We start from the raw sequence: 11,942 nt of genomic DNA, 5'->3' as shown, positions 1-11,942 counted from the left end.
CCCCCCCCCCCCCAAAAAAATAAAATTTAAAGTTTGCTTTTAAAAAAATAATTCAATTTCAATAATTATTTTCTACTCTCTAGTAAAAAATAAAAGAGATTTTCTCAAAAATATTTTTCATTCATAAATTAAACATTAAAAAATATTTTCTACTCCCCAACCAAACATGAGAAAATAAGTCAAAAATCTATTTGTTTTCCAAGAAAACATTTTTAGGAAAATATTTTCCTTGGAAATACCAAACACACCCTTCAATAGGGGTGTGCAAAAACCGAACCGAAAAAATGTTATTGGGTTATTGTTAATGGGTTATTGGGTTTTTAATGGGTTTATAAAAAAGTTATTAGGTTATTGGTTCGATATCGGTTCTTACTATTGGGTTATTGGGTAAAACGATAACTCAATAAGACGCTAATAATTTACTATTAGATATTAATAATTTAATATATAACTAGACACTATAATCATATCAAATTATTAGTACTCTATCCACTTCACACTTGGCAGCTATACTAGTATTTACTGTTTAATCAAAACCTAAAGACTAAAGCAAGGGTTCACAATTGTAGCTATTTGATTTTAGTTTTAGTTTTAGTCTTGTTGGACTATTTGATGTTAGTTTTAGTTTGTAATTGTAGGTTGTAGCTTTTGCAAGTTTGTAAATGTTTGTAATTTGATCAACATAAGAAATTTCTTACTTTGTTGTGGCGGTGACGTGTAATTATTACCTTCGTACTATATTTTCTCTTATTAATGCAATTTCTCATTATTTTTCTTGTTTCACTATATCAAAACGTTTAAAGAAGTGAGAAGTCATCTAATATTTTACGGACATTTTCTTATTGGGTAAACCGATAACGATCAAAAAAGGATAAAACATAAAAATATCTTATTGATTTGTTATTGGTTAACATATTTAAAAATCGAACCAATAATACATAAAACCGAACCGAACCGACCGATGCACACCGCTAGCCTTCAAACATAACAAAATCAAGAAAATAGAAAAGTTCAACTCACTCTGTTGTTGCTGAGAAGAGCCTTTGTTTTGAACATCAAAGCAATCAGCAGCCCTTGGGCTTCCCATTTTGGGGGCTTCTTCTCCAACCTCATTGCATTGATTCCATGCCTCTATGGCCACTCTTAGCCCATCGCGTCTCATCCCTGAATCTCCAACAGCTGAAATGTACTCATCATTTCCATAAAGACTTAAGGAGAAAACCCCACAAACATACACATTGATTAGCAAAAGAGAAAGCAAATTGAACCAAGAAAATGAAATTTTAAGTTGAGCCATGTCTAACTTTTTAGCCTTGTGTGTATACTAGCTCTCTCTATTTATATAGTATATTTTATATGTGGATGACTGACTACACATTTATGTTCTTTTCTTAAAATATCTCAATCTTTCTTTTATAGATTAATAACATCCTCAGGTCTTTAAAGATTGGCCAAATATAACTCCCTTTATTGTTTCTTTAAGTATTTGATAGTTGACTGTTTGATCATTTTTAACCTTTTCCCAAATTTGAACTTCAAAATTCAACTAAGTCTTTCTTTGACCAAAATTTCCTTATATGTCTGTTAAATTTTCTATTGTAATTTATAATTCAAAATAGTTGAAGTGTCTATATGTGAATTCACGGTCAAAGTTTAGAAGATTGGATCTCGAAAATCCAAATCTTGCCACATAAAAATTGGACAGAGGGAGTAATGCCTTGCAGCTGGTTGGTGGTTGACACTTGCTCCAAGTTCCTATAATTGGTTAGGTTTCAAATTTGATTTTAAAATCACAATCAGAAAGGTTCTTTTAACCAAAATCTCCCAACAAGAATGATGTAATATGACTATATGATTACTTTTAACAAGCATCATCTAACAAACTAGATGTTGATTGCCTTGTTTTCCAATGTGTATTCATGTCCTTTGAAACTTTGAAATTCATGTAGCCAACTCAAAAGAAATAAATGAAAGTGAACTTTGTTTCCTATATCACATGTAAAATGGAATCTTGTCCATTATAAAGTTAATAAAAGGAAGGACTTTAAACCATATATGCAAAGCAATTTCAAGAAACTTCTTTTTCTTTTTTTAGGAAGAACAATTTGTGCTAAGTCCAAATAGGAAATGGAATAAAATATGAGTATTTTTAAAAAAAATTTAGTGCAAGAACTTTGAGACTAAGAAAAATTGGTATTAATTCTTGAACATAAAGACTAAAGTAATGCCTTTTATCATGTTTGAGGGAAGTAAAAGAATTATGCTTTTGAAGATTTCAAGTGGCAAATATTCTTTTCCAATAAATACTATTAAAGTCATTTTAATTTTTGTTGACACTACATATGCTTAAAACCAAATACAGACCCCACAAGAAGGTAGGTTTGAGAGAAACCATTTGTTGAGAGTACACATAATTGATTATTCGTTATGGGCTACGAAAACTGGCATACAAATATTCAATTAGTTCTTCATAAGCATTAAATTTATAGTTTATCAATTTAATGGAAAAAAATGATAAATATACTTTTGAACTATGGTAAATGATAAATAAATATCCTCCGTCATATTTTTCATTCATTAGTGTCCTGCCGTCCAAAAAGTAGTGCACATTTACCCCTCACTATAATAGAATACTTATTTGGTACACGTGGCACAATCCTATGGATCAACCCAGTTTGATCAAATAATTAACCCAAAATTCAAATACTCGCCCATTACCCATTTAACCCACCTGATACACCCATCACACACACATATAGCCTATCCAAAAACCTAAAGAAAAATCTCCTTCTCTCAAATGTGCACTGTTTTTTGGACGGCAAGGGCACTAATGAATGAAAAGTATAACAGAGGGTATTTGTATATCATTTACAATAGTTCGAAGGTATATTTATCATTTTCCCCTTTAAATTGATAAACTATAAATTTAATACTTATGAAGAACTAATTGAATATTTGTATGCCAGTTTTCGTAGCCCATAACGACTAATCAATTATGTGCATTCTTATCAAATTTATTCACTAAAATTAAAACTTCAAGACGGGATGAGTGATATTTCTTTTTCATTTTTAATTAGAAGTCTCAGGTTAGAGTCTTGAAAATACCAAAAACTTCCGATAGAGAACGTTCCTAACAAATGTAGATTTAAATTAATCAATCAAGTGAATTTCGGGATATTAGATGATTATACAAATAAAATTACTATATGTGTTTGTGTAAAGAATTAAAACTTATAACCTTTTAGATCTTGGAGAGTCTTTAGGAGCCTTGGGTATTGGGCCAAAAAGAAAAGCAATTAGTAGTACATATTTGGCCGCCCTGTTGAAGCCAATGTCATTCTCAAAAGACAAAACAATTATGGCCCATAATTTGCTACTTGAACTCAAAATAATGGAAGTATCAATCGCACTAACTATGTAAAGATCTCTAATATTAGCCAAAGTCAAGGTGAAGTTACTAAAGACAAAGCTAAAAGCAAAAGAAGGAATCCAATCTAAAAAACAAAAGACAAAGCTAAATCGTGTTTTAAGGTAAAACTAAAGTAGAAACTTTTGGGCCCTACTATATGTCCCTACATCCTTCATCAAACTAGTACTATAACTTTTTTACTCAATTTTAAATACTACAATTTTGAAATGCTTGTGATATCTCTAAAAACAACTTACTAATCCTGATTCGATCTAGGTATTCAATCTCATCATTAAAGATGATTTGCTATTAAGCGAATAGGTGCAAGTCTCGTTGCTCAGAAACAACTCATCTTGTGTGACATGTTAAAAAATTTAAACATCGCAAGTAAAATTGTACGAGGATAGAAAATAAAAAAGACAAACGTAAAGTAGTTGCATGACTTTAGGTGAGGAGACCAAGTGAATTTGGTCCCTTGAAAATAGAACAGCAATTCTGCAAAATTTAGAAAGTGGGAAGAAGTGGGTAAGTGGTCACAAGATTTTTTAAATGGCGGGCCTTTCTTTTGAACTAAATAGTAAATAAAAGCAACCTAAAAAAGTGGACAACTCCTCAAACATGAATCCCACTTACCTATTTAACAGCCTAACTGCCCCATAACTGCTTCTTATTTCACTTCTTTGTTTATTTTTACCTTCCAAGAAACACAATTCTCTACTAGTAAACTGTTCCAAGATGAAGTGGGGTAAAAAGAAACCTTCATCTTCATTGATTACTCATGTTTTCCCTGTTTCTTGGCAGTCAAAATTCAAGCAAAAGAAGGATGGTAGCAGTGAGGATCAAGAAGGAGAAAAGATGAAGCACAAAGGGAAGGTGGATTTGGCTTCGTATACCTCGCGGACGAATGTTTGTTTGAAAGAAGGAAGATTTTATGATGATGATCCTTATTGGAGGATTTCTTTTAGTGAGGACAGATTTGAAGCTCATCCTCAGAATCCACTCTGGTGTGATTCTTATGATGAATGTGATCAAGATTCAGCTTGGAATTCGAAGAGTAGTTTGGGAGAAGAGAATCACAAGTTTAATGATATGGTTTCTAGAAAGATAAGTGAAAAGCCTAAGAAGATGTGGAATTCTAAGAATGAAGCAGAATTCAGCAACAGAAAGAGGAATTCTGTCAAAGATGACAAGTTGAGGAAGCTTAGTAGAAAAGCATTGGAGGAGAGAATAGCGGAAAATGCTAGAGAAGAAATAGCAGCAGAAGTGATAGAGAAAGATATATTTGAAATAGAGCCCGAGAATGAGAAGGTAATGAAAAGGGGGAAGGAGAAACCAACAGCCTATAATTCAAGAAAGACGCGGAGTTTGTCTTACACGGATTCCAGTCTGAATTCAATGGAAGAAAGCTGCATGATGTTTAAATCTCTGAATCTAGAGGAAGAAGCTGATGCATTCTCTGAAGAAGAATTTGAATCAGAATGCCTTGAGATGAAAGACATGAAGATCAAAGAAATGTCAGAGAAAAGTGGTTGTCAGCAGAGAAAATCAGTGTACATAAACCAGAAGAGAAGAAGAAAACATGGTATTAAAGTCAAAGCATATTCACCACGAACAGCCAAGATGGAATGCAGAATCAAAGCTCTTGAAGACATGAAGAAAGCAAGGATGAAGACGAGACACGAGACAAAGGAGAGTTTCAGAGGAGACAGGACAGTTTTCGATAGCTATGCTATTATGAAGAGTTCATTTGACCCTTTCAGCGACTTCAGAGACTCGATGATTGAGATGATCACACAGAGAGGGATAAAAAGCTCAGAGGAGCTTGAAGAGTTATTGGCTTGTTATCTAACACTCAACTGTGATGAATACCATGATATCATTATCAAAGTCTTTCGACAGGTATGGTTTGAGCTGAACCAGGTCAATATTGGAGCAGAATTACAGAAATGCTGTTGTTCTGATGAGTAATAATTGCTTAGTTTGAATTTCTTAATCCAAATGTAGATAACTTGTAGGTACTACCCTCTGTTAAGAGTATGCTAATTGGTTTTTAAATTATTATGTACTTAGATACTGAAATGAAGAAAGAAGCAATTTAAATTACAGACATTGCTTATTGCTGCTTCTAGGATCTTGCACAAGTTTACGATAGCTGCTTGTTATAGTTTACAACAAACTGTTTGCTTCTGTTACAAAAAAAAGCTATTTCTACCAATATAAGCAACAGTTTGGTTATCATAAAGAAGACAAACTCCATTTTTTGCCAGATTGGATCATCTGTCAGTTGCAGGCTGTAGTAGAAGCAGCGCGTATAGAGCCATTACTGATTTAGATTGATGGCCTTGTACAAGAAGTATTTTGTCCTTGTTACAATATTATCCCTTCACCAGCCAAGAACTCATGAACAACTCCATCAACTTCAATCATACTACAACCGGGCTCTTTAGTTATCCCCTCGCTCCTCATTTTTCTCCGCACTTCCCTCACATCGTCCCATCTCCCCATAGATGCAAGGACATTTGATAGTTGAACATAACCAGCACTGTCGCGAGGATTAACCTCTAAAAGTTTGGTAGCGATGCGCTCTGCCAATTCGACATCATTATGGCTTCTGGAAGCACTCAAGAGGGACTCCCAAATAGCAGGAGTCTCTTTCACAGGCAATTTGCTTACGAGTTCTTCAGCCTCCTCTAATAATCCAAATCGGCCAAGTAAATCAACCATACAACCACAATGTACAAGCGTAGGCTGAATTCTGTACTCATTAATCATGAGTTCAAACATCCTGCGTCCCTCGCTTAATAAGCCCCCTTGACTGCAAGTAGACAAAACACTTACAAAAGTAACTTCATTTGGCTTGATACCATCAGCAATGAGCTCATTGAAGGTCTTTAATGCATCATCCAAATACCCATGGTTGCTGAACCCTGCAATCATTGCATTCCAAGTGCTAATATCTTTTCTCAAAGTACCATTAAACACCTCTAAACCTTTCTCAATACATCCGCATTTGCAATACATATCCACAAGAGCAGTAGCAAGAAAATTGTGAACCGCAATCCCATTTCTCTCGATAAATGCATGAACCCACTTTCCCTGGCTCAGAGATCCAACACCGGCACAAGCAGACAGCACATTCACAAGTGTACAATCATCAGGCTTCACTTTAGCTCTCAGCATATCCTCAAAAAGAGTTAAAACTTCATTAAACTTATCAGCCTTAGTATAACCAGTAATCATAACATTCCAAGACACAACATCTTTCACCAACATTTCATCAAACACCTTCCTTGCTTCATCCACCAACCCAACGTTCACATACCCAGAAACCATAAAATTCCAAGATTCCACATTCTTCACAGGCATTTCATCAAACAACTCGCGCGCCAATTCAAACAACCCCCTTTCCGCATACACACTCAACAATGCATTCCACGCTATAACATCATCTTCAATCAACCCATCAATCATACCACGCGAAATTCCAAAACACCCACATTTCGCATACATATGAACCAAAGTGTTGTATATATACACATCTTCCTCAAGTCCAATTTTTGTCACCAATCCATGAACTTGTTCACCTTGTTTAGCATTTTCCATAGTAGCACAAGCTTTTACAATGAATGTAAAAGTGTACTTATCTGGGAACACTTTATTTACAGAGTTAAACATTTTGAGGAAGATAATGAGTGCAAGTTGTGGAAAGGGACTAGTGGAATAAGCACGGATGATAGTGTTGTAGATATATGAGTTGGGTTCTTCAATGTGAGTGAAAACAGAGAGTGCATATGAAAGGGTTTCAGAGGAAGATATGGGAAGAACAGTGGCTTTAGTCAAGAGGCGACTAGCAGCAAAAGGATCACGAAAGAGGCCAGTTTTGAGCATGACAGCGTGAGCTTGGTGGAGTTCGGAGATGGAATTCGCCATTTCTAAGAAGGAGGAGAGGGTCGATGGAGTTGGGGAAGTTGCTGCCATTTGAGTATTGTTTTTTGGTACTACTTGTTAGTAGCCGCATTGTTCTGCTTGATATAAGTAATGAATATGTGTTTAGTTACTTAAATTTTGTCGATAACTTGTCACGTAAAATATTGGAACTGAACAACTTACAGACAATTAAATTGAAATAGAAAGAGTATATCTTTTATCTGTCTTTTTGTCCGAGTTTTAACTCTGATTTTGTTCTCCACAAATATTTACACAATTAAAAAAAATGGTTTCGGAGGGTGGCTTCTTTCTTTTGTCATTCCTTTTCACCAGTGGTTCCAACATCTAATATATATACATTTTTTTAAAAAAAAAGAACTTATACATATAGTTGTGACCCATGTTCATGGTTGAACCCTGTTTTTCCAAATTCCAAAATAAAGATTTTTGAAATTTTCAAATTTACTCTCTGGCCTGATAAGATTTTGACTCAAATTATATTGCACAACTTCAGATATGTAGGCTTTAGTACTTGTTGTCTACACAGGCCACAGCCACAAGACAATACTTACTTTTAAACAGGAACACAAGACAGTGATCTCAAACAAAGAACAGTCTCTAGGAGGAGTCCCCACGTCTTCAAACCTGTGTCTTTTTGTGCTATTTTGGAGCACAAACTGTTCCACTGTGAAAAAGAAAGTGACAAGTTACTGATCAACATATCAGGCTGCCTTAGCACCGGTAATCCCATATTTTCATGCTTAAAAGAAAAAGAAAGATTTTCTAATGAATATTACACAACACTGCAATTTCGGGGAGAATAAGAGGCCTCTTAACAGAAGTGTTAAATGTAAGTGCAATCTAGTTGAAATAAAACAATACTTTCAACTACATATCAAAGACAACATCTGCAAAGCCCTTTTACTTAATAACTCGTAGATGCCTTCACACATGGAAACAACAACTTAGAATGCCAGGGTCAAAGAGAACAGACTCTACAAAATACTTTTAACATTTATTGGTATGAAAAGAAGAGAGGCATTTGGCTCTCTAGCCTGCTAAACACCAACATAACATGGAGATTTAAAACTTGCACCTCTTCACATAAAAAGCTTTTATGCAACACAATATACACAATCAGGGGATAAAGGACTAAAGTGGTGAAAAGAAACGGAAAAACAAGAGGAAGGTGAAAAAAGAGAAACCATATTGTTAGTTGTGTCAAACAGATTGCTTGGGGATATACACAACAATGTGTACGCATAGAAAAGTGCAGGGGATACATTAAGGAGAAGAAAGAGAAGTGTGTATTTTCCACACACCATTGTCCTTCACTATACAAATACGAATCGGTAATCCAGCCAACGTTTACTTATCTAATATAGCATTAGATGTCTTTTCTAAACAGCATCATATTTTTCCTATTTCCAGGAGAAACTGCTAGTAGAAGTTCAACAATAATTGTAGAACCACGTGCATTTGAGAACAGAAACAAAACTCTCTAACATCTCTAAGCAAAATTATAGCTAAAGAGTATACAACTACCACGAAATGGCAAAACAGAAGCCTGCATTTTAGTAATTTTGTGATTTAGAGTGCATATGCATTCAATGATATAGGACAATTAAGTGTAGACCAAATACTTTCAGAGTATCTTAAAATAAACTTTAGATACAAGAGACACTGCATCTTACAAGATCAACAAAAATCAGTTAAGCACAAAAGACTGCAAACATGAGGAGATTTTAAGTCAAATAATAAAGAGAAATCATTGTAGCCTAACGGAAGTACAACGAGCAAGGCTAATAAGAACAAACCAGCATAAAACAAGGAACTTATGCCAAAGAATTTTAAGAAGCTCAATTTCCCTCATATCATGCAATGCACAGCAAGAACAAAATCAATTTATACATCAACACGTATATCTAATCCCTGATTAAAAAAAAAAAACTAGGACACTAGATATACAACAAGTCAGAAGGCTAACAACATGAATAAAGCATTTGTGATTATGTGATATAACCTACCAAACTAAGTTTTCTCTGCTGGAGTAAGATGCCCCATCTGTTCTGCCAGGCTATTTACACTCTTCATGTTCCACCAATATTTTCCACTGTCAACTGGTTTGCTTTCATTCTTTTTGCTGCCAATATCTTTCCTTTCCAAATGTACTTCGGGAGCATCAACTGAACCAGGATTCTCAGTTAGGAACTGTTCCCAAAATAAATCATTAACCCCTGTTGGGACATTAGTGGCCGTCTCTGCTACAGCTGCTTTGTCTTCTGGTTCAGCAATCTCAGGAGTAGTGTTTGCATTAGGCTCAGAATTCATGTCAATTCCAGAAGTCTTAGGCCCAACATCAACATTTAGTTGTGTGTAAGATATAGCAGGACTATCTGCACAACTTGTAGATTCATCCAACTCCAGTGAACAATTCTGTCGTATCCCAGCTTGATCAACATCTTGTAGCACATCCTCCCAAAAAGTCAAAGAAGACTCCAATTGATCTAACAGTTCTGTGTTCATTGTCAAAAGAGAGGACGGGTTCATATTTTCCCTACTCAAAGCCCTAGATGATATCCCTCGCGTATCCTCCAGGTCACTTTCATTATAAAGGCAGCTATTTCCTGGGAACCTTCTTTTTCTGTCATTCACTTGAAGTTGTGGCATGTGACTCAAATCCATTACTGGTTTATCTAAGGTTTGAGCTAAAGCAGAGAGCATGGTCTTCTGACGATGTTCTGCATGTTGAACACGTTCAGTTAAAACCTGCATTTGCAATTCAAGTCCTTGGTGATCCTGCTTATGTCTTTGTAGATTCAAGTGAAGTGATCCATTCTCATGCATCAGCTTTTGAATATCTTCCTTGTATCCGTGTCTTTCTGATTCAGTTAATGGAGATGACAGACCATGAAGATTCTGTGCAGAATGACTGTGAACAGGTTTACGTCTATGGATATTCTTCAAAAGGTGTGGCTGACCTCTAATGAAATTACCTTCATTTGCAAATTCCCATTTTTCAGGGTCAATTTTCCTGAATCCCTGGTGCATAAAAGAGGCCAAATGCATGTGAATACTAACAAGTAAGCTAAAACTGATAGAAACAAAAAACCATTTAAAAATGTAAGGGGAACTAACTCACTTACATAAGTGTTTAGCTGTCTGATAAAGCTGGAAAAATTATTGTGCTTGAAGTATCTAGGCAACAAATCCCTTGCAAAATGTGGAGGATTCCACACAATGAAGCTTTTATTATTCGAACTCCAGGAGACAATTGCATCACAGGATGGATCATCCACCATTTCATATGTCTTTGCAAGAAAAGGAGGCAGTGCATTCGTGCTGCACGAAGCTTCATCCATGATAGGTTTAAACGAAAATCACAACCCCTAGACTAAAATAACCAAACAGAACATCTACTGAGAGCAAAACTTCTTATTATCACACTCCAGACACATAAGCTCCTCGTAAGGATCGTGATGAGCTAGATCTCCTTGCGATACAATCAAGTTGAAGCAAATCTCACCTGATCACACAAACTTCTCACAATTTCAGATCCCTATCAATACAAGCACATGCTTGTTTCCAGAACCCCACACTATAGACTACTTGCTCAATTGTGAAAACAGATTCGTATCTTATATATCCGAGTTTCCAAGAATTCAACATTCCTGAATATCTTTCTTCCTATTGTCAACTAAAAGAAACTTCAAATGTATCATATTTTTTTAAAATTAAAAAAAAAAGGAAAAAGGAAAAAAAGAAGCATCTTCTCAAACATTCCAGAAGGTATTCACCCCAAACCAATATATAACCCAAAAGAAACTCCTATTGTCAGCCGCAATCTTGACAAGTCAATCCCAACATAAGCAGAACCTCAACCTCACAATTTCAAGAAACTCTACACCTTTTTCCACCCTGTAACCAACCAAAGCTAACACTTTCGCAATCATTTGCAGAAACCCAACATTTTCCAAAGCTTAAAAAAATGCAAAAATCCCATTATCCTCCAAAAAAAATTAGCCCTTTTTCCAATTTGTATCCCAGAATCACAATCAAGATCAAATTTTTCCTGCATTCACACTAAACAACAGTCAAAATTGGACAAGAAAAAATAAGAAAACAAAGAAAAGTCCATCAGATAAATTTTCCAAATCCATTACATCAAAGTCGTTATTAAAATAAAAATAAAAAGTCATGGGTGTACCAAACTTCACGCAAAAGCATCCAATTATACACCATCAGAGAGCTAAACTCAATCTGACGCCCAGAAAAAAAGTAGAAGAAAATTGTTTAGGCTGCTTCGTCTTCTTCTGAAATGAAATACTCCTAGTTAGTTACTACTTTGAGGATTTAGTTATGTTTCTTGGGATCCGTGAGGAATTTACAAAATCAAAAAAACATTGGAATTTGTGCAAATTTTCTAGGGCTTAGTGGACAGTAATCATACCAAACTAAGTACTCCCTCCGTCCCATTATACGATAATTTGACTTGGCACAAAATTTTTTTTACACATAATTTAAACATAAGTAATTTATTAAGAATAAAATAGGTATTTTATTTTTCTAAAATGATTAAAAAATGGGATGCAAGAAAACCAAAAAA

General features: G+C 35.0%; 4 protein-coding genes across 7 annotated transcripts in view; 1 reads left to right on the top strand and 3 right to left on the bottom strand.

The window, feature by feature from the left end:
- Positions 1-1,322, bottom strand: part of LOC125849377 (uncharacterized) — a 3,288-nt gene extending 1,966 nt beyond the window's left edge. The window contains exon 1 of the mRNA XM_049529442.1: positions 1,021-1,322. Coding sequence (XP_049385399.1) covers positions 1,021-1,297 — 277 coding nt within the window. The 5' untranslated portion in view covers positions 1,298-1,322. The remainder of the gene's footprint in view (positions 1-1,020) is intronic.
- A 2,786-nt stretch (positions 1,323-4,108) lies between these two features.
- Positions 4,109-5,512, top strand: LOC125849383 (transcription repressor OFP5). Its single transcript, XM_049529455.1, has one exon. The coding sequence runs from the start codon at positions 4,145-4,147 to the stop codon at positions 5,375-5,377; it is 1,233 nt and encodes a 410-aa protein (XP_049385412.1). The 5' UTR covers positions 4,109-4,144; the 3' UTR covers positions 5,378-5,512.
- Positions 5,513-5,558: 46 nt separating this feature from the next.
- LOC125849376 (pentatricopeptide repeat-containing protein At4g18840) lies at positions 5,559-7,459 on the bottom strand. The gene is made up of 2 exons (XM_049529441.1): positions 5,758-7,459; positions 5,559-5,700 (listed from the first exon to the last, which is right to left on the bottom strand). The coding sequence occupies exon 1, from the start codon at positions 7,385-7,387 to the stop codon at positions 5,777-5,779; it is 1,611 nt and encodes a 536-aa protein (XP_049385398.1). The 5' UTR covers positions 7,388-7,459; the 3' UTR covers positions 5,559-5,700; positions 5,758-5,776.
- A 410-nt stretch (positions 7,460-7,869) lies between these two features.
- Positions 7,870-11,740, bottom strand: LOC125849385 (heat stress transcription factor A-4a-like). Of its 4 annotated transcripts, none has more exons than XM_049529456.1 (3): positions 10,483-11,521; positions 9,364-10,378; positions 7,870-8,021 (listed from the first exon to the last, which is right to left on the bottom strand). In XM_049529456.1, exons 1-2 carry the CDS (start codon positions 10,696-10,698, stop codon positions 9,368-9,370), a joined length of 1,227 nt encoding a protein of 408 aa, XP_049385413.1. In that variant the 5' UTR covers positions 10,699-11,521; the 3' UTR covers positions 7,870-8,021; positions 9,364-9,367. The 4 variants fall into 4 exon arrangements, with proteins under 4 accessions (XP_049385413.1, XP_049385414.1, XP_049385415.1 ...); XM_049529457.1 differs by lacking the exon at positions 7,870-8,021 and adding an exon at positions 11,544-11,740 and having other exon boundaries at positions 9,140-10,378; positions 10,483-11,419; XM_049529458.1 differs by lacking the exon at positions 7,870-8,021 and adding an exon at positions 11,544-11,733 and having other exon boundaries at positions 9,140-10,378; positions 10,483-11,408.
- Between the last annotated feature and the right edge of the window lie 202 nt (positions 11,741-11,942).

This window comes from Solanum stenotomum, chromosome 12 (genome assembly GCF_019186545.1).
Source record: "Solanum stenotomum isolate F172 chromosome 12, ASM1918654v1, whole genome shotgun sequence".
In the NCBI taxonomy this organism is placed as follows: Eukaryota; Viridiplantae; Streptophyta; class Magnoliopsida; order Solanales; family Solanaceae; genus Solanum; species Solanum stenotomum.
Note: the sequence above shows the minus strand (reverse complement) of the source record. Positions and strands in the feature narration are given on the sequence as shown.